General features: G+C 36.1%; 1 protein-coding gene across 3 annotated transcripts in view; it reads right to left on the bottom strand.

Moving 5' to 3' along the window:
- Positions 1 to 27,603, bottom strand: part of FGF12 (fibroblast growth factor 12) — a 614,102-nt gene that overhangs the window by 17,114 nt on the left and 569,385 nt on the right. For all 3 annotated transcript variants that reach the window (XM_066347563.1, XM_066347562.1, XM_066347561.1), the window contains one exon: positions 15,552 to 15,750. In XM_066347563.1, coding sequence (XP_066203660.1) covers positions 15,552 to 15,750 — 199 coding nt within the window. The remainder of the gene's footprint in view (positions 1 to 15,551; positions 15,751 to 27,603) is intronic.

The following is a 27,603-nucleotide window of genomic DNA, read 5'->3' as shown; positions in this document are numbered from 1 at the left end:
TTCTCGAGCACAGTTTAAATCACTACCTGAATCTGTGCCTCCCAGATTGCAATTCCTTGCTCAAATAAGTGTTTTTTATTTTTTGTTACAACCTAAACATTTATTTTGGTTAACAGTATCTTGGATCTCTTTGATAAGATGAACTGAGTTACAAAACATTTACTGACCCTTTTAACTAAGCTTAACTTGCATTACTTGAATTCTGTTACTGACTTTTCATTTTTTCTCTTCTCAAATTTCTATACTCTTTGCTAACTAATAGCTAAAGATGAATTTGTTCAAGCATTCATTTGTTCATTTAGTCTATGAACAGGTGAATATTTTCTCTGTATAGACAATCTATCTGATTCTGTATCCCTGCCCTCAAAAAACTCAAAGCTAAGAGAGAGCATAGGTAGACACCCAGAACAGGGTAGAAATAGTCATGGCAGTGAGGCAAATGGAAAGGCGTACTTCAAAAAAGCTATCTGATGTTAATTTAGCCTTGAAAGATGCAGAGGATTTAGAGAGACTGATAATCTAATAAAGAAGAAGGAAAAGATAAAGTGATGGTTGTATAAGATAAACAATGTCCAATGACTGGTTGAAGAATAGGATAAAACAGAGACACGGTGAGGGATCAGACTGGCAGGGCTGATTTCTGTCAGACCTCCTGATTCTTGGCTAGACCATTTAAATCATGATTATGATATACATGAGCCTCAATTTGATAGTGAGCTCAGAGTCAATAATATGTCCATCAAGTATGAGTACACAGGGAAAATCTATTTATTCAATCTCTTTATCTAAAAAAATGTCTAATTGCGTATGTGACATGAACACAGCTTGTCAGATTAGTGAAGAAGAATCAAACTGAATCTTACTGCATGGATTCCATAAGAAAAGGCGGGCGGCATTTGAAATTTTCATGAGTTGTTCTGTTGCCATGTGAACACAATCTAAGGTGTTAGGAACAAACCTAGCTGAGGCACTGTTCCATATCAGAACTGCCACTTATCTACTAGAGATAATATTAATATACTTGAAGTACCATTATTTTGACTACAGTTGAAAGGTGGGGTTCACTTGGTCAAGCTAATTAACATGTTGAAAAGGATTATCCTTTTGTTTTGTGGGGAGTTTAATTTAGCTTTTAAGAAAATTAAACAACAAATGATAAATCAAGATTTACTAATCCTGCAAATGAAAACAACATACTTTGTTGTACAGTAAACAATAATCATAATTTTATACTGTTACTAGTTAGAATCTTAAATTCTGGTTAATTTCCAATCACATACTACTAAGTAACTAGGGGGAGCCTTTAAGAAGCATGTCTAGGAAACTGTTTAGATTCTGTTCTTTAGTAGTTATATAAATTCTATCACTCTGAAATTATGCTTCTCAAGTCATTCCTATCCCATGAAAAATTAAGTTTTTCTCCTCCCAATAATTAGGACCTTATTAGTAATTAAAGAATCCCAGTCTCTTGATGTACAGTGGTTCATACTACAGCGATATTTAAGAAGGGGGCTTTTCTATCATTTTCTCTTATAATAAACTATTATTTAATAAGAAATAGATTTATTTTGCATTAAGACTCTCTGGAATTTTTTAAAAATCTGTTAGTTCTTGAATATGTTCTTCTCATTATCTCGGTTTTATTTATTCTGGCCCGCTACAGATATAAGAGTAAAGTTTGATATTCTAGTTTCATTCGATGAGGAATATTTTGCAGATCAGAAATAGAGTGAAAAAACAACAACAAAAACAAACAACCCAATGTCATCATTTCTTATGGCTGAGTAGTATTCCATAGTATATATGCACTTGTCTACTGACGGACACTTGGGCTGTTTCCAGATCTTCGCTATTGTGAACAATGCTGCCATAAACATGGGGGTGCATTTCTCCTTTTGCAACAGTTCTATAGTGTTCTTAGGGTATAGATGACATCGGATCATTTACAATAACATGGATGGACCTTGATAACATATGGAGTGAAATAAGTAAATCAGAAAAAACTAAGAACTATATGAATCCATACATAGACGAGACATAAAAATGAGACTCAGACATGGACAAGAATGTGATGGTAATGGGGTTGGGGGGAAGGGGGAGGGGGCGAGGAAGGAAAGAGAGGGAGTGGGGGAGGGGAGGGGCACAAAGAAAACCAGATAGAAGGTGACGGAAGACAATTTGACTTTGGGTGAGGGGTATGCAACATAATCAAATGTCAAAATAATCTGGAGATGTTTTCTCTGAACATATGTACCCTGATTTATCAATGTCACTGCATTAAAATTAATAATAAAAAAATGTAAAAAAAAAACCCAACCCAACTCCTTATCTTTCTTGTCCTTCCTGCTCCCCAATCCTGTTAAACAGAAATTCAGATTCAGTGCCACTGACCACTTAACAATTGTAAACAAATCTGATTTAGGCAACTTGCAATGTCATATCTAATCCTGTCTCATTCAGAACTTTGTGGCTATTCTGTGAAACAGATCCTCAGTAGGCACGGCTTAATGCTACTAGTACTTAGTATACTGCTTTCTGACTGTGTTTCCCTCTGACTTCACTTTATACTCTTCTCCAACAAATTTGAAGAATATTCAGTGTCCTGATGATGCAATACCAGAATGATCAACTATGCTACCACTCATCTGCCCTGTCCTTGATCATGTTTCTCATCCTCTTTCCTCTTTAATGTAGGGGGGAAAATAGTTTCTCTTTTTTTACCCCACAGGATATTTTTGAGATAATTACTACTGTTCATCTAACACATGTGTTATCATACTAGTTTTAGATAAGTGGTAAAAGGAAATAATGTTCTGAAAAGGGAAGCATTTCTGTATTTTTAGTACCTCTTTTTCAAAAAATTTTCCTATATATTTTTCTCTATTCTAATATATGTTTCAATTTCTTCCTCATCTTCCCCATCTGTCCTCCTCCCCATCCTTTTCCTCTTCTGAATATTTCCTCTTATTTGTGTTTTGACTTTTCTTGATCCATAGTACATGGAAACCAAAGGATTTATCTCAGTTAATGGAGTAAAATGAGATAGATATGATGAGAGAGTATTCTTCCTCATTTGCTGTTATTTATAAATCAGGCAACTCCTGAGGTTTCATTTTTTTTCATACTTTTAAGAAAGGCATTATTTTAGATTAAGTTTTGCAAGAGACATTTTTAATAACTGAAATAAAAGTGATTGTTGAATGTTAAAAATTGCAAACACAGAATCTGAATATTGTAACGGCAAGGAATGTCTGCTTAATTCTGATAACTGTATTTGCAACAGTAAAAAGAATATAGAATTTACATATATATATATATATATATATATATATATATATATATATATAAAACCAGGCTTTGAAGTCTTGTTAAAAATAAAATCCAGGTAGAGCATCGGCCTAGCGTGCGGAGGACCCGGGTTCAATTCCCGGCCAGGGCACACAGGAGAAGCGCCCATTTGCTTCTCCACCCCTCCGCCGCGCTTTCCTCTCTGTCTCTCTCTTCCCCTCCCGCAGCCAAGGCTCCATTGGAGCAAAGATGGCCCGGGCGCTGGGGATGGCTCCTTGGCCTCTGCCTCAGGTGCTAGAGTGGCTCTGGTCGCAATATGGCGACGCCCAGGATGGGCAGAGCATCGCCCCTGGTGGGCGTGCCGGGTGGATCCCGGTCGGGTGCATGCGGGAGTCTGTCTGACTGTCTCTCCCCATTTCCAGCTTCAGAAATGAAAATAAATAAATAAATAAATAAATAAAAATAAAATCCATCCTCTCTTTGTAAGATTAGGTATGAGTCTTTCCAAGACAGGCTTTCCAGCTATCATTTTTTCTTCTATATGACCCTAAAAGGAAAATACATTATTGGTCACTTTTGCAAATAAGGAACCTGAAGAACAGAAAGAGTAGTTTGGTCATAGTACTCTGCTGATAGAAATCAACATTCAAATTCATGTGTGTTTAACTCCAGGGTTTCTGCTCTAAGCTCATAGTCAACCAGTTCAAGTGCCTGGGGAAAAACATGAAACTTTGCTGACTCATCTCAAATAAAAGAATCTTGACCCCAAATCTCATGGGCATGGGTGCTTAGCACTTCCTCGAATCCTACTACATTTCTCTCAGCACTTCCTCGAATCCTACTACATTTCTCTAGCCAATCCTCTCTCCGTTCTTCCAGAGTGATCATTCCTCGCCTTCTCTTTCCTCCTCAAACTTACAACACCACCTCAAACTCTCTGGTTTAGAATCAGGTAATAGGTTTGCCTTCTTTCTTTGTTTCTTTTCTTTTTTCTTTTCTTTCCTTTCTCTCCCAATCCTTCCTCTCTTTCTCTTTCCTTCCTCTCAATTCCTTCCATTTCTTTTTTTTAATCAATAAATTACCATACTTTATATTACACTTAGAAAAGACAAGAAAAAGCTTTCATATTTCCACCACAAAAATTCCTAAGGTGTGCACATCTGTACACACATGTCCTGGCTTCCTGCTTGCTGCCATGCATGGGTGCTGCCTGTTCCTATTTAAACCCAGCCCTCCACTTGCCATTTGTGCAGTTGATCCCATCCCCTGTACTCAGTGACTCAGAGAATACCAATATTTTATTTCTCCACAACTGTTCCCATCACTCTATAAATATCCTTTCCTGGCATTAAACAGACAAACAAACCCCTTTATGTAACCATCATATTTCTCTTTAGCTTGTGACCTATTCTTCTACTTCCCTTACAGAACAGAACTCCTCAAAAGTATCATTTAATATCACTTTCATATTTTATTTACCTCCTGTAATATCTTGAATCTACTTCAGTTGGACTTACTCTCCACTACCTTCACTGAAATCACTCATGTCAAGTCACTCTTGACCTTACGTTACAACACAATGTCCGATCCTCATCCAGCACCATACTGGATAGTAGGCAGTTTTGGATGAAGATAACAGCTGTGGTCATAGTTTTGTGTTTCTAGCTGTATGGACCCAGGTGACTTATTTAACTTCTGTTAAACTCAGTTTCCTCATATTTAAAATTGGAATAGTAATTGTTTATTTATCTTTTTTTTTTTTTTTTTGAGAGAGAGAGAGAGAAACAGGAAGAGAAAGAAATGAGAAGGATCAATTCTTTGTTATGGCACCTTAATTGTTCATTGATTGCCTTCTCATATGTGCCTTGACCGGGGGGCTCCAGCTGAACCAGTGACCCCTTGCTCAAGCCACTGACCTTGGGCTCAAACCAGCAACCATGGGGTCATATCTATGATCCCATGCTCAAGCTGGCAACCCCACACTCAAGCTGGTGAGCCTGCACTCAAGCCGACGACCTTGGGGTTTCAATCCTGGATCCTCAGTGTCCCAGGCCAAAGCTCTATTCACTGTGCCACTACCTGGTCAGGCTGGAATTGTAATCTTAACATGCATACTGGCAAAATGTTAGTGACTATTAAATGATACTCTAGTTACAGAAGCAGGCTGAAAATAACAATGAGCCATGCAAACAGAATATAAAGTAATATCAATGCTACTAATTATTACTCTTATATTACTGCTGGCTTCTTGCAAGTACTTAAAATTTGAGAGTTCTGGTAGTTATAGAGAGAACTAGACTTAAGTTGTTGAGTGTCAATATTGCTCTGTAATAGAGAGTTAGGAATGTTGTGTGGAGGGCAATGTTGCTGCTGACAAATTCTGTTTTCCAAGTGAGGTGATATATCTTAGTTTCTAATAAAGCTTATAAATGACAGTCTATAAAGAACCCTTATCTGATATCAGTTTTCATCAAAGAAGAATAAAATATGACTAATCTTTTATTACCACCAATTTAATGAAATTTTCTTTGGCTCGTTGTAATTTTTTAGAAGTGGAAAGGTTAGATTGCTCTGTTAGTTAATGTACCATTAAAGATATTTAACTGTCTTAATAGCAGATCATGGAAGGGTGTGGGCAATTAACATGAAGCAATTTCACACATTAATTAATGTCACATGGAATCTCTTTGGAACCACAAGAGAATTTTAAGTGCTGGTTCAGAAGCAATATATTGCCTAAGTAATCTACCCCGTATGCTGTAAATATTTATTATAAAGAATTAAGATACATTGTGAAGAGAAAAAAACGTCTTTATTTAGAAAGAGATCAGAAGCAATATTTGTGTGTAAGAGAAAATAATATGGAAGGAGGTGTCAGGGAGAGGTAAGAGGGTTTTAAAATAATTAGACTCAAAGGAAGGAAATAGCTGCTTTGAAGGAGTTACAATGATTTGGGGGAAGAAGATGTCACAGGGTGGCAGAGATCCCCAACTCAAAAGATGGAGGAGAGGGAATTGTAGCTATTATCTTTTTTATAATTAGAACAACAAGGGCATCAGGGTTCTGCTCTTTCTGTTTTTGTCATTTATTATGTTTGGGTCCAAAAAAGGATTTTGGAAAACAAACCAATTAGCTATCTTTCCAATTAATTGAAATAAAAATATTAAAATATATTTGCCATTGGTGTCCTTCCAACTGGAGCTTTACCTCAGGACTGAATTGTTCTGTTCTTTAGTGTCTTACTATACAGATTTTGATAGGATTATTCTTTTACCTCCAAATTCAATTTTCATTGTTTCTCATCTTTTATTCAATCTCACCCATCACAGCATTTCTTCAGTACATCGGTCCAATTTCCAAGGGAAAATAGAAAAGGCACTTTTCATTGATCTAATAGTTCTTAAAAATACAACTTTCTTATAATGTTCAATCTTCATATTATTCCTATCAAACAGATGGAATTTATTATTGATTTTATCTTCAGAGATTACCGAGGTTAAAGAAGATAAATTATTTTCTCAAAATGACTTAGAAAATCATTGGTAAAAACTTTTATCAGAAGAATTAGACATTTATTTATCCATGATTAATTCATTTTTATTAGGTTACTCTTTCTCAGTAATCAAGTAAAGTAATTGGCATTACCTCCACTAACTTCATATGGTAATTTAACCCAGCATTAAAAGGCATCCATCTTTACAGAGCAGAAAATGTAAACATGTAACATGTTTAATACATTTAATTCCATGGTGTCAGAGTGTCAATTTATACAACAGTAGATTAGGCTAAATCCAATATATTGCTCAAAATAATGTAAATAAATTTAAATATTTGACTATGTTCAGATTTGATCAAAACAAGCCTATAAACAACAAATTTAGTTTTCTCAAACCTGACTGCCATTAGAATCATTTGAATGGTTTCTTAAACTTGTTGATTCCTAGGTCATAAATAAATCAGAATACTTTAGGGATTTGTTCTGAGAATCTATAGCATCTATGAATTCTCCAGATGTCTCTGATACAAAAGGTTGGGAAGTACTAATCTATATTATGTTACTAGAATTTAAATCAGTTGTCTTACATGTGCATGTGTGTTTGTGTATGTTAGTCCTGACTCCTTACTAGAAAATAAATTGGTACAAAGTGGTAAATGCTCCTTTATTCCACATTTAATAACCTCTGTAGCAATGGCTCTCAATTGATGCACAATAATTTCATTTTGGAAATATATTATTTTTTCTCTCGAGGATTAAGTTCTTGAAGCTTAAATCTTTCTGCAGGGAAGAAACTGGATTCTGAATACCAAACCATACGCAGGAGCTAAGTCATGAGCTTCCTGAAGTAGGAAGGAGGGGACAAGAAGGAGATTGTTTCTTGTTCTTTGTCAAAATATAGTTGGCTGCTTTATCTGAAGCTAAAGGGGGAGGTCACTGCCAAGACAATTTAAATATGGGGAGTGACTTATCTATGGTGTGAACAATGCTCTGAAAGGGCAAATCTGGGAACTGTGAAGGCTGTACTGCTGTCTTAAATTCCAGGGGAGGGGACCCATGTAAGTGGAGGTTTATGTGCAGTACACATGCTAATGGGTTTAAATATTGAGTCCATCTAGCTGCCTGAATAGATGCCCTTACAACCCCTCATTAACTCCTCCTATGTTCAAAACACAAGAGGGGGGAAGCTGTGCAGAAAAGGGGTTAGTGGATAATGACTGTATTATCAGGTAATCACCGCAGGACTGACAAATTCTCAGATTGGAGATTGGCAGCACTTAATTTTGGAAATCCTGACATTCAAAATTATATCGCCAGCAATGGTACCCAAAAAAAGGCAGAGGTATTTGAAATAAAGAAACAAGCACACAAAACAAACCTACTCTGGCTTTCCTCCATATGGGATCCATTCCCTTCGCAAAGAAAAACGTTTACTATCTACAGCAACGGACTCTGTATCAGTATTAGCAGCGGCCTTACAGTTTAAAAAAATTCCTTCAAAAGCTAAAAATAATTGACTTTTCTGTTTAAATAGCAGTATGTCTAATTTCTTATAAAGCCATCATTTTCTATTTCTTTTCTAAAAGTGTCTTCTAGTCACATGCTTTATATTTGGCACATGGAAAAGAGATTATCAAAAACTCTAAGTATTATAGGTAGAATGTCTTTCTACCCCCCTCCAATAAAAGTCACAAATCACTTATTATGAAAATAGCTTATGAAACTTTAGTTTGTTTATTCAATAATTCAATAAAGGAAATGTGTTTAGAATCTCTTTATATATAAATCCTATGCTGGATTCCATGAAGGAATGTGGTTTTACAATAAAGCAAGCGCTTATAAAGGCTATCACAGAATGTCATTGCCAAACTTTAGGAATCATCTGGTCCCAATTCTTCTTTTACAGAGTAGGAAACGAAGTCTGTTAAAATTCATCAGATAGTGCTGCATTCTGAATTCTTTCTTGCCTAGTTTTACCATGGCATTCTAATAACTATCCTATCAGATCATGTACCAATATAAATTTATAGCATCATATACATGTACACTGTTTCAATTTTGCATGGTTTAGAAATAGCTAGCTATTCAAGTTGTCTCATGGTATAACATTTCTGCTTTGCTCTCAGTAACTTTTCTGAACATTTGCATATGCATAGACTTGCTTCAGACTGAAGGATAGTACAGTGCAGGGCTTAGGTACATAGCAATTGGCACTAGGCTTCCTAGACTGCAATCCCAGTTTGTATTTTTCTAGCCTTGTGATCTTGGTTAGGTTAATTAACAGGATAAATAACAGGGCTGTTGTGAGATTTAACCAGATAATGTATTTAACCTGCCTAGCAAATGATATATTGATATTCTGCATATAGAAGTTGTAAGAATAGTAATAACAGTAATAATAGTGGTAGCAAGAGTAGTTTGGGCTCCTAGTTGGGAGAAAAAAATTCTCCTAAGAATAATGTCTAACAAAACCTCAAGTGTACATATCTCTGATAATGATGGTAACTAGTCATTTAATGATATAAAATATAACTATGCAAAATTATTTCATAATTATTAATACATTTTGTATTATAATAATTATATTAAAGTATAGACCAATTTCAAGTGTATTAGGAAAGTTACAATATAAGAGCATGAAGGTTTCCATGAATCTAAAAGGCTTTTTATTTCAAAGAAGAAAGTATATTAAGATTTAAAAAGAATGTTTGAATTCTGGTTCTGACACAAGCTGCTTGATTTGGGAAAAATTACTTAATGTTTTTGTCCTTCATTTTTCACATTTGTAAAATAGGAATAGGACTAGAGTCTACTTGGTGGAAATAGAATGGAAAGTAAGAGGGGCAGTAATTGAGATGTGCACAGCACAGTGACTATATAAAGCAAGCATTTCTAAAACTGTTATCTAATATTTATTGTTCACAGGAGAGAACCTTGCTCTTTAAGACAAAAGGTAAAGACATTTCTAGGGAATTAAAAAGTCTTTGATCAGCAACCAATTAACTTCCTATTCTCATTTTTGGAAGCTCTTCTCATCTTATTCTATATACTTCACACCTGAGATTCATTCCTATAGAGACAAAGAGCCTTGGAAGTAAGTCCAAGTAGTAGACTAATTTTAACTAGGTCTTCTTTTTTTCCCAGAAAAAAAGTAAATCATCCAAAAGCATCAGTAAAAAAAAGTCAACCAAATGTTGTTAATGAAAAATATTGGAAAATTATGCTAAAGTTAGGACAATGGCAGGCTGAAGCAGAGCCTCCTAGTTGTTCTAATCCCATTCTGTCACATTTACTTGTTAGGGAGCCATCCAGAAAGAAGACCATACTCTTAGTCTTGCCTGCACCTATGTGTGGTCACCTGACTGGCCTGTGGTCAGTGTGATGGAGGTATCATATGGCAGCTAATCGGGACCATCCTGAAAAGAACATGGGTAAAGTCCTTTGCCTCCATTTCCTTCATCCCTTCCTCTCTCTGCCCTCTGACTGGAATGATGATGTAGTTGAGTCCTGGGGATCAAGGCAGATCCAGGGCCACTGTTTGTGGTGGTGTTGATGCATGGTTGTACAATACATCAGGGTGAGAGGAAATAAAATCTAGACACAGCCTGGGTCCCAAACAATGGGGAGGACACAGAACTCACCCTGAACAGATAACATCTAGATTTGGTTTGTGAAAGAATAATTCTTTTTATGACTAAACTGCTCTTCACATGAGTTTTGTGTTATATGCAGCAAATCTAATTCAACATACAGAAACAGAAATGTCTAGTCTCCTCTTTCTACATTTGTATTAACATGTATCAATCAATGTAAAATGAAAGCAGTTCTGGAACGAGGAACAGGCATTTCTTTCCCAAATATACGGACTCAGGAGGAAACCTGATAGCCAAAGCACAGCTGATTACGACAGCAGGTTATAGGTATTTCTTTTTGGGGCAAGGGTCTGTATGAAATATATTCATCATAAAAGGAATGAATAGCCTGATCTGTGGTGGTGCAGTGGGATAAAGGGTTGACCTGGAACACTAGGTCGCTGGTTCGAAACCCTGGGCTTGCCTGGTCAAGGCACATATGGGAGTTGATGCTTCCTACTCCTCCCCCCTCTCTCTATTTCCCCCTCTCTCTCTCCTCTCTGGAAAAAAATTGAATAAATAAAGTCTTTTAAAAAAAAGGAATGAATCCTTGCAAAACAACCAAAAAAGAAAATATCAATTTATTTTTTTAATTTCCATTATATTTCATTTTTTATATTTATTTTTTATGTAACTAATTGTGTTTACATAGATTCTAGGGTCACCCAAAATGCATCTGCCCTCCCCACATTCCCCTCAACATCTCCCTTTCCCCCCTCCCAACAGCACCCCCCCTTCCCTTCAGTTTTATCCCATTCTATCATCACCTTTCCCTCTGTCCTCTTTTCCTCTGGTCCCTTTGATCCTTCCTCTGTCTCAACTCCATTCCTCAGTTCTCATTATTCCTTGGATTCCTCAAATGAGTGAGGTCATATGATATTTTTCTTTCTCTTCCTGTCTTATTTCACTCAACATAATAGTTTCCAGGTCACTCCATATTGTTGCAAAAGGTAATATTTCCTTCTTTTTCATAGCCCCATAGTATTCCATTGTATATATGTACCACAGCTTTTTAATCCACTCGTCTATAACCTAAATTTATAAAGAACTTGTAAAACTCAACACCAGGAAGACAAACAATGCAATCAAAAAATGGGAAAAAGAAATGAATAGACACTTCTCCAAAGAGGACATACAAATGGCCAATAGACAGATGAAAAAATGTTCAACATCACTAATCATTAGAGAAATGCAAATTAAAACCACAATGAGATACCACCTCACACAAGTCAGAATGGTGCTAATTAACAAAACAACACACAATAGGTGCTGGCAAGGATGTGAAGAAAGGGGAACCTTCCTGCACCGCTGGTGGGAATGCAGACTGGTGCAGCCACTGTGGAAAACAGTATGGAGATTCCTTAAAAAATTAGAAATGGAACTGCCCTTTGACCCAGACATCCCACTTATAGGAATATATCCCAAGGACACCATATCATCGACTGAAAAAAAAATGCACCCCCATGTTTCTGGCAGCATTGTTCACAATAGCAAAGATCTAGAAAATGTCAATTTACATGCACAAAGATTCAAAGTTAAAAGCAAAATCTGTCCAAAAACATCATTTTTAGAATCAATATATTTGTCCATGAAAAAATACTATTTCTTTTTAAAAATTTTGTTATACACTGATTTTAGAGAAAAGAAGTGAGAGACTGAGAGAGTGAGAGAGAGAGGAACATCAATTTGTTATGCCACTTATTTAGATATTCATTGGTTGATTCTTGTATGACTGGGAATCAAACCCACAAACTTAGTATAACAGCATGACGCTCTAATCAATTGAGCTACCTGGACAGAGTAATTTCTTAGGCATCCTTTGCCTAACCCTACAAGCAGGAACATTCCTGTCTTTACTCACGAGGTTCCTAGAGTTTTTGTGTTTTTGTCCTGACTAATCTCCACCTCTTATCTCAAATGGTCAGAACCAGGCCTAGAACTGAAGGTACCTTAATATAGTCTTTTCCATGATAGTTTTCTTTGGGTGGAAGTGATAGCTCTTTCTCTAAATGCCAACTGAATTTCCTGCAACATGCAATATATCTTTTTTTTTTTCTTTTACAGAGAGAGGGATAGATAGGGACAGACAGACAGGAACAGAGAGAGATGAGAAGCATCAATCATTAGTTTTTCGTTGTGACACCTTAGTTGTTCATTGATTGCTTTCTCGTATGTGCCTTGACCGCGGGCCTTCAGCAGACTGAGTAACCCCTTGCTCTAGCCAGCGACCTTGGGTCCAAGCTGGTGAGCCTTGCTAAAACCAGATGAGCCCACGCTCAAGCTGGAGACCTCAGGGTCTCGAACCAGGTCATCCACATCCCAGTCCCACGCTCTATCCACTGCGCCACCGCCTGGTCAGGCGCAATATATCTCTTTTACGTTATACTATTGCTATTAGTAAACATTTCATATCTCCAAGAATACTATGAAGTTCTCTGGAATAGGTAGTTCTTCTTTGTCTTTATAGATATCTATTCATTTGTTTGTTCATTCATGTGTTCACTTACTTATTTGACAACTGATAATTGAATATCTCTGTGATACGCCAGGTATTTCATAAGAGAAAAGGAGATTTCAGGAAACAAGGAAAAATAAAACATGTTCTGTTCATTCACAAACCATGGATAAGATGAGACAGTGTAGAAATTAAGTAAATTTAATACAATTTATTAATTTCTCAGGGAGATAAATGTATACAAAGTTAAGGTGACAGAATGCTTAATTCTATTTGAAGAAAGTCATGGAGGCCCTCACAGAAGTACTGATTCTTAAATTAATTTTTTATGAGAACTAATGGGCATTTTAGGGCACATACAAACATGGAAATTGTTGGGAAATAAGGGCAAAGGAAACTACATAGAGCCCAAATTAGTGAAATGATAGTGCAGATAAAAAAGTTCAGTATTGGGTGGTTAAAGCATAGGGTGTGCAGGGAGGCTTGAGAGAGACTAGAAGCTTTGAAAGTCACATTTCCCCATGCCTTAAACATAGTATTGATTTAACAAAAGTTTGCTGACAGTCTCCGTCATATGTATTCTGCAACAGGTATGGAGTCCCTATACTGGTTGACCAGACCATGTCTTATAGATATTTAGGGGAAAGCAATACTATACAATATCATAGTATAATGTATATGTTTGTGTGTGTGTGCATGTATATATCATTTCCTTGCAGGAAATGATATTTGGTTCTGTACAAAATATCCAGACTCTGGGTTCAGATAGCCCAGGGGTCGGGAAACTTTTTGGCTGAGAGAGCCATGAACGCCACATATTTTAAAATGTAATTCCGTGACAGACATACAACGACCCGTGTACGTTATGTATTATCCAATAAAAATTTGGTGGTGTCCCAGAGAACAGCTGTGATTGGCTCCAGCCACCCGCAACCAAGAACATGAGCGGTAGGAAATGAATGGATTGTAATTCATGAGAATGTTTTATATTTTTAACGTTATTATTATTTTTATTAAAGATTTGTCTGCGAGCCAGATGCAGCCATCAAAAGAGCCACATCTGGCTTGCAAGCCATAGGTTCCCAACCTCTAAGATAGCCCATAACGTTTATTTAGACTTTTGGTTTACAACATTAATATATTAAAAATACTATCATACTTTATTGGTACAACAACTGTGTTGTGGCTGCAATGCCAGTAATAACTCTCTTCTTTTCAGTAGCCTAGCTGGTAATAGCATATGGGGTGAGGTAGAAGGGTCAGTGTGGACCAAATGTCTCCATGGGTGTTTCAAAAGGACCAAATACCAAAGACTTTTGTCATGGGCCATATGTCTCTCTGACATTTTCGACAAAACCAAATATTCAATAATCATATGTAAATAAAATATATAATGCATTGCAATGCATATCCTCAATTCTCTCATTTCCCCAGACAAGGAGCCTGAACTAATGTTTTAAGAAAGTATAAATGTGACCTTTAAAGGAAAAGAATGTTATTTTGGTACATGTCCAGACCCCTGCTATTTTCTGAGCCTACATTAAAAAAAAAAAAAAAAAACCTGTCTGAATTCAGTATATGTGGTCACTCCAAAGATATAATCTCATCCTATTTGAGAAAGAAATTGCAAAAGTGGGTTTCTGCAGCATAAAATTTAATTCACTGCTCAACTTGAAATGTCATATATTAAATACCAATTAAATATAATTATATTAAATGATAAAAGGAGGGGAAGTTTTTGTTTGTTTTTTTGTTTGTTTGTTTGTTTATTTGTTTTTTGGTGACAGAAATAGAGAAAAAGAGAGGGACAGATAGGGAGAGATGAGAAGCATCAATTCTTTGTTGCAGCACCTTAGTTGTTCATTAATTACTTTCTCATATGGGCCTTGACCTGGGGGGTACAGCAGAGCAAGTGATCCCTTGCTCAAGCCAGCGACCATGGGCCAGTGACCTTGGGCTTCAAGTCAGAGACCTTTGGGCTCAAGCCAGCGACCATGGGACTATGTCTATGATCCCACATTGAAGCCAGTGACCCTACGCTCAAACTAGTGCGCCCACGCCGAAGCTGGATGAGCTTGCGCTCCAGCCAGCAACCTCGAGGCTTTAAACCTGGGTCCTAGGCATCCCAGTCTGATGCTCTATCCACTGAGCCACTGCCTGGTCAGGCATGAGGGGAAGTTTTAAGTGCAATTGAGGATAAAACTTAATACTATAAAGAAATTCTCACTGATCACACTAGTACATGCTATTTTCTTTACTCAAAAATTACAAAAAATATATATTATATTATATTGTCAGATATGCTCATAAAAATGTAGAGATTAGGGTATAAACCTGTTTCTAAAAGGCGTTTGAAAAGTTTAAAGCACTAAAATAGTATTCCTGGTTTTTCATGGGAGTAGCCTGAGGCATTAAAAGAAGGAAGTTATATTCCAAACGGTGACTTCTACTGCTTTTCTACTTTTAGGAATTTTCTAGCTTTCCATATTCAAACACTTTTTCTAAGTACTGAGTGTTTGTAATATAATTTTGTTAATATGAAGTTGTACTACTGTGTTTTCTGAATTTTTGTCCTGGTGCATCATATTCTAAGGAAACTCTAGGGAGTGAAGTGAAGCGATAAGGAGAATTGGCAGGAACACACTGACCAGAGTAGAAAGAAGAGAAGTTTGTTTCATACCTTCAATAGGTTTTGGTACAAAATGTGATGAAGGCTTGGTTTTCTTCACTCTGTTCCCCTTCATGATTTGCCCTTCTTTATTGAGTCCCAGGAACCATGCTCGGCCTGATTCTTGCTGACGGTACAGGGTGGAAGAATAGATCACATAGTAGTTTTCAAACACAGATTCCTTAAACTTGCATTCTGGAGTGAAAACATCCTGCAGGGAGAAAAGTAATACAAAAGAGAGAAAGGGTTTTAAAATGAATCAGCAAATGCTTAAATACAATGAACCTGAAATATAGGTCTGCTGATAAGAACAAGTGAGAGGGAATTGTACATAATTTATTTTAGCCCCTGGTTATAAAGATTCATCATGCAAAATTAAGAAAAAAGATTCTCTTTCTGAACAGCCTTCACCCTACAGAAGAGAACTGCTTAGGCTAGAGTCACACATTGGGCTAATATCAAGACTGTGCCCAGGTCCAAATGCTGATCACAGCATGTTTTGTAAATTTAAGAAACTGGCCATTGAACATTTCAGTGGCCCTTAGCATTTATACTGGAACTCAAAGCCAAACAAAACAGCACACACAGTCTCGCCAGATGTTTCTGAAGCGTCTATGCTAGATGTACAGAAATCTATTGCACAGCCGAGGCTGCTTGAACCACAAAATCACCTGTTTACTACCTCTTTGCTGAATATAAGTAACTCCCCCTTTAATTTTTGGAAACACTTGTTTTGTTTTTACTTAGTAATCAAATTCTCAGATAAAAATACTTAGGAATAAGTAGTAGAAAAAAATATTATATTACATTGTTTGATCTTCAATGAAACAAAATGAGATTGTAAACAAACAAAATGAGTTCAAGAAGAAACCTGGTGAACACACACTACAATATGCAGATGGTACAGTATAGAATTGTACATCTGAAACTTATATAATATTATTAACCAATGTCACCCCAATAAATTCAATAAAGATTTTTTAAGAAAGAAGGGACCTGAAAAATCCTTCAGTTCAACTCCACTCTGACAAGTGAGACAACCAAAGGTTATATGATTAATTCAAAGTTACATACATACACACAAAAATTAGAGTCGATGCCAGACTCGCATTTATTGCTTCACAATCACTGCCTCTCAAGCTCATATTTTCTGCCTGTATCTTGTTTATTGACTTATGATGAAATTTTATAATAACTTTAATAAATACTTTGGCTGTTGAGAATAATACTAACATAAACATGGGAGTAATGATATTTCCTCCATATCATGATTTTGCTTCACTTCCTTTGGATATATCCCCAACTGAAATTGCTGGATTATGAATTAGTGTTATAAACAAACCAAAAAATAAGGAAATGGTAGCTATGTAAAATAATGGATATATTAATTAGCTTGATTATAATGAATATTTCACAGTATATTCATATATATCAAATCATCAAGTTGTACACCTTAAATATATATATATAACTTTCAATTGTTAACTATACCTCAATAAAGCTAGAAAAACACCCCATTATGAGTTAAGCATAGCTAAAATGAGAAGGTAGATTTATGCTAAATGTTGACAAGAATGTGGAGCAAATGGACCTCCCATACTTAAATGAAGGGAGAATAAATTGATAAACTACTTTGGGAAAATGTTGGGCAATATTTATAAATATAAGTAGATTATATTGATCTAATAATTCTACTCCTGGATTTATGTTCAAATGTAATATACCCATTTATATTCATCCCTTGGTATCGGCATGGTGTTGGTTCTAGGATCCCCACAAATCATCAAAATCTGCAAATATCCAAATCCTTTACAAAAAATAGCATAGTATTTGCATATAACCTATGTAAATCTTCCTGTATACTTTATATCACCTCTAGATTAACTATAATACCTAATGCAATGTAAGTTTTATGTAAATAGTTGTTATTCTGTATTGCTTAGGAAATAATACCCCCCCAAAAGAAAGTCTGCACATGTTCAGTTCAGATGAAACTATGGTAGGCCTAAATCCACAGTACACATCAACACAACATAACATTTTTTTCAAATATTTTTGATACAAGGTTGGTTGAATTTATGAATGTGAAACCCATGGAAACAGTGGACAGACTGTATCTATCTATCTATCTATGTATCTATCTATCTATCTATCTATCCATCCATCCATCCATCCATCCATCCATCCATCTATCTGTCTCCCAAAGACATGTACAAGAATGGTCATAGCAGCCCTATTTATAATAGCTCCAACTGGAAACAGCCCAAATGGCCATCAATAGTGAAATGGATGTGTAATATTCAGACAATAAAATACTACCAAACAGTGAAAAGAACAAACTACAACTATAAGCAATAATATATCTTCATCAGGGAGGGTAGTTATTGAGATGAAGCTTGGGGAGAGGACTCTGGGTTACTGATAATGATCTATTTCTTGACCTAAGAACTTGTTGTATGAGTGTATTTTGTTTGTGAAAATTCATTGAGCTCTATTAGGATTTGCACACTTTTTATATATGTTATTTGTCAAATAAAAATCCATAGAAGGGTAAAAAGTATGGTGAAGATTAAGTAAAATAATAAATATTATTTCCTCAAATCGTTCTTTTCTTAAAAGCAAGTTTTTCCCATATGATGGGCTAACATAGGATGCGTGGCAATTTTATATCAATAACATCCATTCACTTATAGGTTATAGACAGATTTTAAGATGAAAATATAACAATTTCAGAGCACTTATTAAAAGAAAAATATATTTTCCATTATCTCTCCAATTCTTTATACTTCTCATTTTTTAATTTATTTCTATTACAGTTGACATTCAATATTATATTAGTGTCAGTTTCTACTTCTCATTTTCTTCTTGTTGTTTTTTTTTTTTTTCTGAAGTTGGAAACAGGGAGGCAATCAGACAGACTCCCGCATGCAACCGATCGGGATCCCCTTGGCATGCCCACCAGGGGACGATGCTCTGCCCATCTGCAGTGTTGCTCTGTTGCAACCAGAGCCATTCTAGTGCCTGAGGCAGAGGCCATAGAGCCACCCCTAGCGCCCGGGCCAACTTTGCTCCAATGGAGCCCTGGCTGCGGGACGGGAAGAGAGAAACAGAGTGGAAGAAGAGGGGGAGGGATAGAGAAGCAGATGGGCGCTTCTCCTGTGTGCCCTGGCCAGGAATCGAACCCAGGACTCCTGCACGCCAGGCCAGTGCTCTATCACTAAGCCAACTGGCCAGGGCCAATTCTCACTTTCTTATTGTAGGCATATAATGCATATACTTACATGTTTTATTTACAAATAGTGCTTGTAAAATTGTTTAAGTTAAAACTCACCACTTTAATTAAAATATAACATCAAGATATAAAAAGAACACAACAGAAAAAGAGAATTTCCAATAACATGTGGAGAAATACACAATAAATTGTTTCTGGAAAATATTTTTTCCTTAAATTTCAGGTACATTTTCCAAATTGTCAAACTAATCTTTGACAAATCAGTAAACCTCTTTGAACCTTGATTTTCCCTACTATAAACTGAAGACACATTTACTGCAGACTCGTGGGGATTTAAAGATTATACAACACATGCAAGCTCTTTAATAACTATAAACACCCATATAATTAATCGACATTTCCTTCACAGAAACTACTTTGAGATCATAACTTAAAAAATATTTCTACATTTTAGCATGACACAGAAGAATGTCATGTGATTCACTCACAACCACTTTTGCTCCTCCTAGCTTTACGTGCAAAATGTATGTTTTCTAACTCATGTAGAAATATATGATTTGTCTAATTCTGTAGAGTTGATATAATTAAACTGTCCCATATATATGATTTATCTTTATCTTATTCATTGCAGATCCCCAATTCCTCCCTACTGCTCTGGGTGTAATAATCCATGGAATAAATGTGAAATGAATAAATGGACACTCATTGTACCACAGGACTGGTCTCCTTGCTGTTTCTCAAAAACAACAAGCATAACCCATTTCAAATCCTTCACGACTGATAACCTTTGTTCTTCAAAACCTCTTCCATAACATGAACACAGCTTGACCTCTCCTTTCATTAAGGTCACTGCTCAAATGTGACTCTCAGAGACCTTCCCTGACTACCCTTAATAATTTAGTACTTCTTCCAGTCACTTTCTAACCCTTTTTTCTTCATAACACTATCTGCCACTATATTACATATGAATCGATTTAAGCTTCTTGATGGTAAGCACTATGATTGTTATATTCATTTGTATTCTCATCAGTTCTTGGACTTAAAATAAATATCTATTTCAATAAAATAAGTGGGTTAAAAGGCACCATAAGACCTGGATTTTTATTTTTGCATCTGTCTAATTTGTGTTCAAACTAAGAAAATCATTTTTCTCATTAGGTTCCCTATTCCCCTAAATATAAAAGCACTTGTTGAATTGCACAATAACAAATATCCCTTTTGACTTACGTCTTTTATACTTACATTATTCATATAAAATAAATAATTTTTGAAATTAAAGAGCCATTAAAAGAATACTGTTATTTCAAAAGTAGTGCTCATGTACCAAAATTTGGGGACAATATATTATTAAGAAAACAAAAAATACATAACATAAACAAGATATAATCAGAGAAAATAAACTTTGCTATTATGGAAGTAATTATAACTAGTGGTTCTCGCTGTGATAAGTAAAAATTACTGATTTTTTAAACATACGCTAGATACAGAAGATTCTCCCATTTTGCTATTTTCAGGAAAAGAATGCAAAATCTTAATTCTTTTCAATGTATAAAAGCATCTTTTCTGTTTACTGTGCCACCTTGTTTATTGGGTAGTATATAAGGAAAAAAAGAATAGAAAGCTTGATGATTCTTAAACACAGTTTACATCCAACAACTCCAGAGACATATGCTCCATTTGATTATGTAACCTCTGACTACTTGGCTGTGAAGGTTCTGGTTTGCTCATTTCATTAATGGCTTTTAGATGGTCAGAACTTGAAAATCCCAGGTATATTAGCCATTGCTTTGTCAAGTGTATTGTCAGATATAATGATATTAAATCACACAAGAGAACTATCGTTTCCCATCCTGACATGAATCAAAGAAAATGCTAAATTATCTCAAATGAAGCAAAAAACAAAAGCAAAAAATGAAAACCAAAAAAACTGTGTTGCTTTGACTAGAACAAGCCTAATTTTATAACTTCAGAAATACTCTGCAGATATATAAATCTTTATTTGTATACTTTTTTAGATAATTTTTACTGAGAAACTACTGAACTAATTTGTCTAAAAATAAATGTTCTTTGTTATCATATTCTTTGCAGTATCTTACAAAACAACAAGGTAAATTTATGTCATCATAAAATAGTAAAAACTGTGGTATATAAGAAACATAATTATAAAGACAAGACACATAGATTCAAATCCTTGATTTTATTTTTTTTTTTTCATTTTTTTTTTTTTCTGAAGCTGGAAACAGGGAGAGACAGTCAGACTCCCGCATGCGCCCCACCGGGATCCACCCGGCACGCCCACCAGGGGGCGACGCTCTGCCCACCAGGGGGCGATGCTCTGCCCATCCTGGGCGTCGCCATGTTGCGACCAGAGCCACTCTAGCGCCTGAGGCAGAGGCCACAGAGCCATCCCCAGCGCCCGGGCCATCTTTGCTCCAATGGAGCCTTGGCTGCGGGAGGGGAAGAGAGAGACAGAGAGGAAAGCGCGGCGGAGGGGTGGAGAAGCAAATGGGCGCTTCTCCTGTGTGCCCTGGCCGGGAATCGAACCCGGGTCCTCCGCACGCTAGGCCGACGCTCAAATCCTTGATTTTAAAACTTGAACAGAATATTGAATTTCTCTAAAATTTAGTGTCATCTGTAAACTAAGACTATCATCACTATAGGGCTGTGATTATTAAACAAGACAACAAAGGTGTGATTAACATAGTCTGGCTTATTACTCATTTTATTCCCTTCTAGTTAAAATTTTCAAATGATTAACTGATATAAGAAAAGTAGGTTGAGAAAAGTAACTTCAGTTGTAGAATCCAAATAGTGTATCCAGAATTTCTCTTTCCTATTAAAGGCTAATCAAAGCTACTTTGCTTAAGGTTAATTTGGCCATCTATACATAGAGCACACAAATAAATCTGACCCTTTCTCTTTTCCTGAAAGAGGATGTTTTTGACATAGCTTTAACACAGACATTGAAGACACTGGAATAATTAAATACTTTGCTTACCTTGGTTCTGTCATCAATTCCAGTGAAGGCTACAGCAAAAAAAAAAAAAATCAAGAGAAGGCTGAGACCCTGAAGGGCAGCAATGAAAGAACTGAGAAAAATCACCAAGAGCAAAGATGCGTCATTAAAGACCAAAGCTAAGGCCTTCCACACCTTAATATTTCAATGTACAAATGTAAAAGTCAGACAGTGAAAAAGGCTTATAAGAGAAAAAAGAGATTCATTTGAAATATGCTGTTGGAGAAGAGCTCTACAGATTCCCTGGACTCCAAAAAGATAATCAAGTGGGTCTGAGAGCAAATTAAGCCTGAAACATTGCTGGAGGCCAAAAATGCCAGAACTAATGCTGTCTTACTTTGGACACACTATGAAAGTCAGGGTTCTTTGGGAAAGCTAATGCTCAGAAAGTAGAAGGCAGCAGGAAAAGAGGAAGACCAAATAGGAGATGGATTGGCGCCATAAGAGAAGGTGTCAGCATACGTATACAGAAGCTGAGCAGGGCTTGTTGAAGACCGAATATTATGGACATTACTCATTCATAGGGTTGCTAGGAGCTGTCGCAAACTCAATGGTACTAACACACACATATTTTTGACATGAATCTGAGATGTGATGTGATTTTTCAGGTCCTTAACACCTAATAAGGTACAATAGCACATAGCTATTTGATTTAACCACTAGCCAGAAGCTTGCAAATATAAAGGTAGGGTGGGAGTGGGAATTAGGAGGCCAGTGGGTGAAGGGATATATCTTATTACAATTCTCTGTCATTGTCAAAATTATTTCCAAGATTCTGAATGTTCTGCAGACAGAGCAGTTATTTGGGGGAATGGTACAATTCTCCATTGAAAACATCATTGGTTTTTACAAGGTGAGCATGTACACAGTATTTCACCAAATGCCCCACTGATTGAGTTTGAAAATCAAGGCCTCATACACATTCATGAAAGGGCACGTGTGCCTCTGGTGCCTCAGTCTCTGCCTCCCTTTCTGGGGACAAGCAAATTCCCATATTTCAATTTAAACATTGCAATGCTTTTGGAAAGTCATTTTGAATATTCTAAAGAGCCCCAGAAATTATCAACTAAGCCTGGAAATGTGTTGTTTTAAGATGAAATTTCCCTATTTTTAAAACTCCATGTGTCAACATCTTTGAAGTACAAAAAAATTGGTATCGTGCATAACTCCTGTTGTAAACAATGGTAAAATGTGTACAAATACATAAGGCAATAGTTTCTTGTCACTTGCCAACTGGAATTGCAGGGTTATAAACTTCAGAAAGAAGATATATGAGGTAAGCACCCATTAAGCCTGGCTTTCTGCAAGGGACTCTTTTCAACCCTCATATGGAAGGATGAAGCTGAAGGACAGCATTTTTGTTCTTCTTAAACTGAAGAGGCAGAAATTGGGGATTAGGACTATAAAGGACCTTGAATTTGTATATTAAAGTTCCAGAGAAAAGGAAGCTGGTGGAATGAAGGGAAGACTCAATGGGAATTCCCTAAGGACTCTGGGCTTGTCAATAGACTGCACATGCTCAGCACAAGATTCTCAAAGCCTATAAAGTATAGTACAGCTACTGCAGGATCGAGAGCTGAATGAAGATGCCAGAGGTTGTGCAGGGCTGGGGTATGCTGAACTTCTAGACAAGCCAGAAATGAGAGACTTTCATAAGCACATTGGCATTCATTGAAAACTTCAGAAAACAGGTTCCAATTAATGATCACAGCTAAGTAAGATCCCCACCACCACCCCCAGGACTAAAGACAGACACAAAATAGGCCTAAACAGCCAGCCCTGTGTTATACACACATACACACACACACACACACACACAAACACACACACACACCCTGATAAGATCAAGAGGATCTACTAATTATTTATCTAAAAGCCAAGGGAAACACACAACACACTTTGTCAGAAGATGATCACACTGCACCATAGCATACAAATATCTAACATAAGATAAAAATTACAAACACGGGTATAAGTGAGGCAGTGTAAGTAGTCAATAGAAAAGATCACAAGATAACTCAGGTTTAGATGAACAGTTCCTATAAATATACCACAGGACTTAAAGAAAGAGAAGGACATGATTAGTAAAAAAATAGAAACCAGCAGCAGCAAAAATGGAAACAATAAAAAAAAAGAACTGAATGAAAATCTTAGGATTGAAAAGGATACTATTTGAACAAAAGATACTTGATGTATTTATTGACAAATGGAGACTGGAAATAAAGGCACGGACAAACCTGCAGACAGATTAATGAAATTACCCAGGCTAAAACACACAGATAAATAAAGATTTCCAAAACATACAAAGAAACAGACACCTCCACAGTATTAAGCAGTCTAACATATGTGGAAGACAAGAAATAGAATAAAGGTGAAACAATGAATAAATCTGTTTAAATTCATCAAATATAGTACAAATAAAAATTCCTATGGATCCAGATTAAAGAAGCTCAGCAAATTCCTAGCTGGATAAATATACCAAAACTACACTCAGGCACACTGTAACCAAATTTCTGAAAACTAAAGATAAAGAAAAATAAATAAATGTGAATCAGAGAAGGGAAAAAGATTCATCAAATCTGTAAGCATTGGAAGCTAGAAGACAATGAAGTGAAGTGATTAAAGTGCTAAAATAAAACATAAATTGAACCCATAATTTTATATCCAGTGCACATAGCCTTTAAAATTGGTAAGGTAAAGTAAAAATATTTTCAGACAAACAAAATGAGAGAATTCATTACTAGCAGACTCACATCATCATAAATGCTAAAAAAGATGTTATTCAGGTTGAAGGGAAATTATACCAGATGGAACGAGGTTATACAGGAAGGGATAAACAGCACTGAAATCATAAATATGTTCATGTATATAAAAGTACATACTTTTTCTTCTTTTAATTTTAAAGCATAAATAATAATATTGAAGTGAAAGCTATAATGCAAAAATATATGTAGGAATTTCAGAAAGAACAGAGATATAATTGAAATATATGCCTTGACCTGTGGTGGCGCAGTGGATAAAGCGTCGACCTGGAAATGCTGAGGTCGCCGGTTCGAAACCCTGGGCTTGCCTGGTCAAGGCACATATAGGAGTTGATGCTTCCAGCTCCTCCTCTCTCTCTCTCTCTCTCTCTCTCTCTCTCCCTCTCCCTCTCTCTCTCCTCTCTAAAATGAATAAAAAAAATTAAAAAAAAAAGAAATATATATATTATATTGAAATAAAATATATTTTATTGATTTTAATTTATTGTGTTTACATAGATTCTAATGTCACCCCGAATGCATCGCCCCTCCCCCATATTCCCCTCAACATCTCCCTTGCCCTCCTCCCTATGGTGCCCTTCCCCCTTCCCTTCAGGTTTATCCCATCCTATCATCCCCCTTCCCTCTGTTCTCCCTTCCTCGGGTCCCTTTGATTCCTCCTCTGTCTCAATTCTGTTCCTCGGTTCACATTGTTCATTGGATTCCTCAAATGAGTGAGGTCATATGATATTTTTCTTTCTCTGCCTGGCTTATTTCACTTAACATAATAGTTTCATGTTCATCCACGTTGTCACAAAAGGTAGGATTTCCTTCTTTTTCATGGTCCCATAGTATTCCATTGTATATATGTATCACTGCTTTTTAATCTACTCGTCTACTGACAGACACTTGGGCTGTTTCCAGATCCTCATTCACTATTGTGAACAATGCTGCCAGAAACATGAGGGTGCATTTCTCCTTTTGAATCAGTGATATGGTGTCATTGGGATGTATTCCTAAAAGTGGGATGGCTGGGACAAAAGGCAGTTTTATTTTTAATTTTTGAGGAATCTCTATACTGTTTTCCAGAGTGGCTGCACCAGTCTGCATTCCCACCAGCAGTGCAGGAGGGTTCCCTTTTCTCCACATCCTTGCCAGCACTTATTCTGTGTTGTTTTGTTGATGAGCACCATTCTGACAGGTGTGAAGTGATATCTCATTGTGGTTTTAATTTGCATTTCTCTAATGATTAGTGATGTTGAACATTTTTTCATCTGTCTATTGGCCATCTCTATGTCCTCTTTGGAAACTTGTCTATTCATTTCTCTTGCCCATTTTTTGATTGCATTGTTTGTCTTCCTGGTGTTGAGTTTTACAAGTTCTTTATAAATTTTGGTTATTAGCCCCTTATCAGACATATTGTTGAATATGTTCTCTTCTCCCATTGTGTAGTTTGTCTTTTTATTCTGTTCTTATTGTCTTTAGCTGAGCAAAATATTTTTAGTTTGATATAGTCCCATCTGTTTATCCTGTCTTTTATTGCACTTGCCCGTGGAGATAAATCAGCAAATATATTACTGCGAGAGATGTTGGAGAGCTTACTGCCTATGTTTTCTTCTAAGATGCTTATGGTTTCATGGCTTACATTTAAGTCTTTTATCAATTTGAGTTTATTTTTGTGAATGGTGTAAGTTGGTGGTCTAGTTTCATTTTTTTGCAGGTAGCTGTCCAGTTTTTCCAACACCATTTGTTAAAGAAACTGTATTTACTCCATTATATGCTCTTACCTCCTTTGTCAAATAACAGTTGTCCATTAAGGTGTGGGTTTATTTCCGGGTTCTCTGTTCTGTTCCACTGATCTGTATGCCTGTTTTTATGCCAGTACCAAGCTGTTTTGAGTACAATGGCCTTGTAGTATAACTTGATACCAGGAACTGTGATACCTCCCACTTTAATCTTCTTTTTCAAGATTGTTGAGGCTTTTTGTGTTCTCTTTTGGTTCCATATAAATTTTTGGAATATGTGTCCTATATCTTTGAAGTATGTCATTGGTATTTTAATAGAAACTGCATTAAACTTATAAATTGCATTGGGTACTGTAGACTTTTTAATAATGTTTATTCTTCCTATCCATGAACACAGTATATGCTTCCACTTGTTTGTATCTTCCTTGATTTCTTTTATCAATGTTTTATAATTTTCCAAGTACAAGTCTTTATTCTCCTTGGTTAAATTTACTTCTAGGTTCTTTATTTTTTGTTGTTGCAATAGTGAAGAAAATTGTTTCCTTAATTTCCCTTTCTGAGAGTTCATTGTTGGTGTATAAAAATGCCTCTGATTTCTGAGTATTAATTTTATATACTGCCACTTTGCTGAATTCATTTATCAGGTCCAGTAGTATTTTGACTGAGATTTTAGGGTTTTCTGTATACAATATCATCTTATCTGCAAATAATGATAGTTTTACTTCTTCTTTTCCAATTTGGATGCCTTTTATTTCTTCTTGTTGTCTGATTGCTGTGGCTAGGACTTCCAGAACTATTTTGAATAAGAGTGGTGAAAGGGGGCACCCCTGCCTTGTTCCTGATCTTAAGGAGTTTGCTTTTAATTTTTGCCCATTGAGTATGATGTTCGCTGTGTGTTTGTCATAAATGGCCTTTATCATATTGAGGTATGTTCCCTGTATTCACATTTTGCTGAGAGTTTTGATCATAATGGGTGCTGGATTTTAGCAAATGCTTTTTCTGCATGTATTGAAATTATCATGTGGTTTTTCTCCTTCCTTTTGTTTATGTGATGAATCACATTGATTGATTTGTGAATATTGTACCAACCTTGCCTCCCCAGAATAAATCCTATTTGATTATGAAGTATGATTTTTTCATATACTGCTGGATCCAGTTTGCTAATATTTTGTTGAGGATTTTAGCATCTAAATTCATCACGGATATTGGCCTATAATATTCTTTATTTGTGTTGTCTTTGACTGGTTATGGAATCAGAATTATGCTCACCTCATAAAAGGAACTTGAAAGTATTCCTTCTTCTTGAATTTTCTGAAATAGCTTCAGAAGG

This window comes from Saccopteryx leptura, chromosome 8 (genome assembly GCF_036850995.1).
Source record: "Saccopteryx leptura isolate mSacLep1 chromosome 8, mSacLep1_pri_phased_curated, whole genome shotgun sequence".
NCBI lineage: Eukaryota > Metazoa > Chordata > Mammalia > Chiroptera > Emballonuridae > Saccopteryx > Saccopteryx leptura.
The sequence above is the reverse complement of the archived record's forward strand: the minus strand, read 5'-3'. Positions and strand labels throughout refer to the sequence as shown.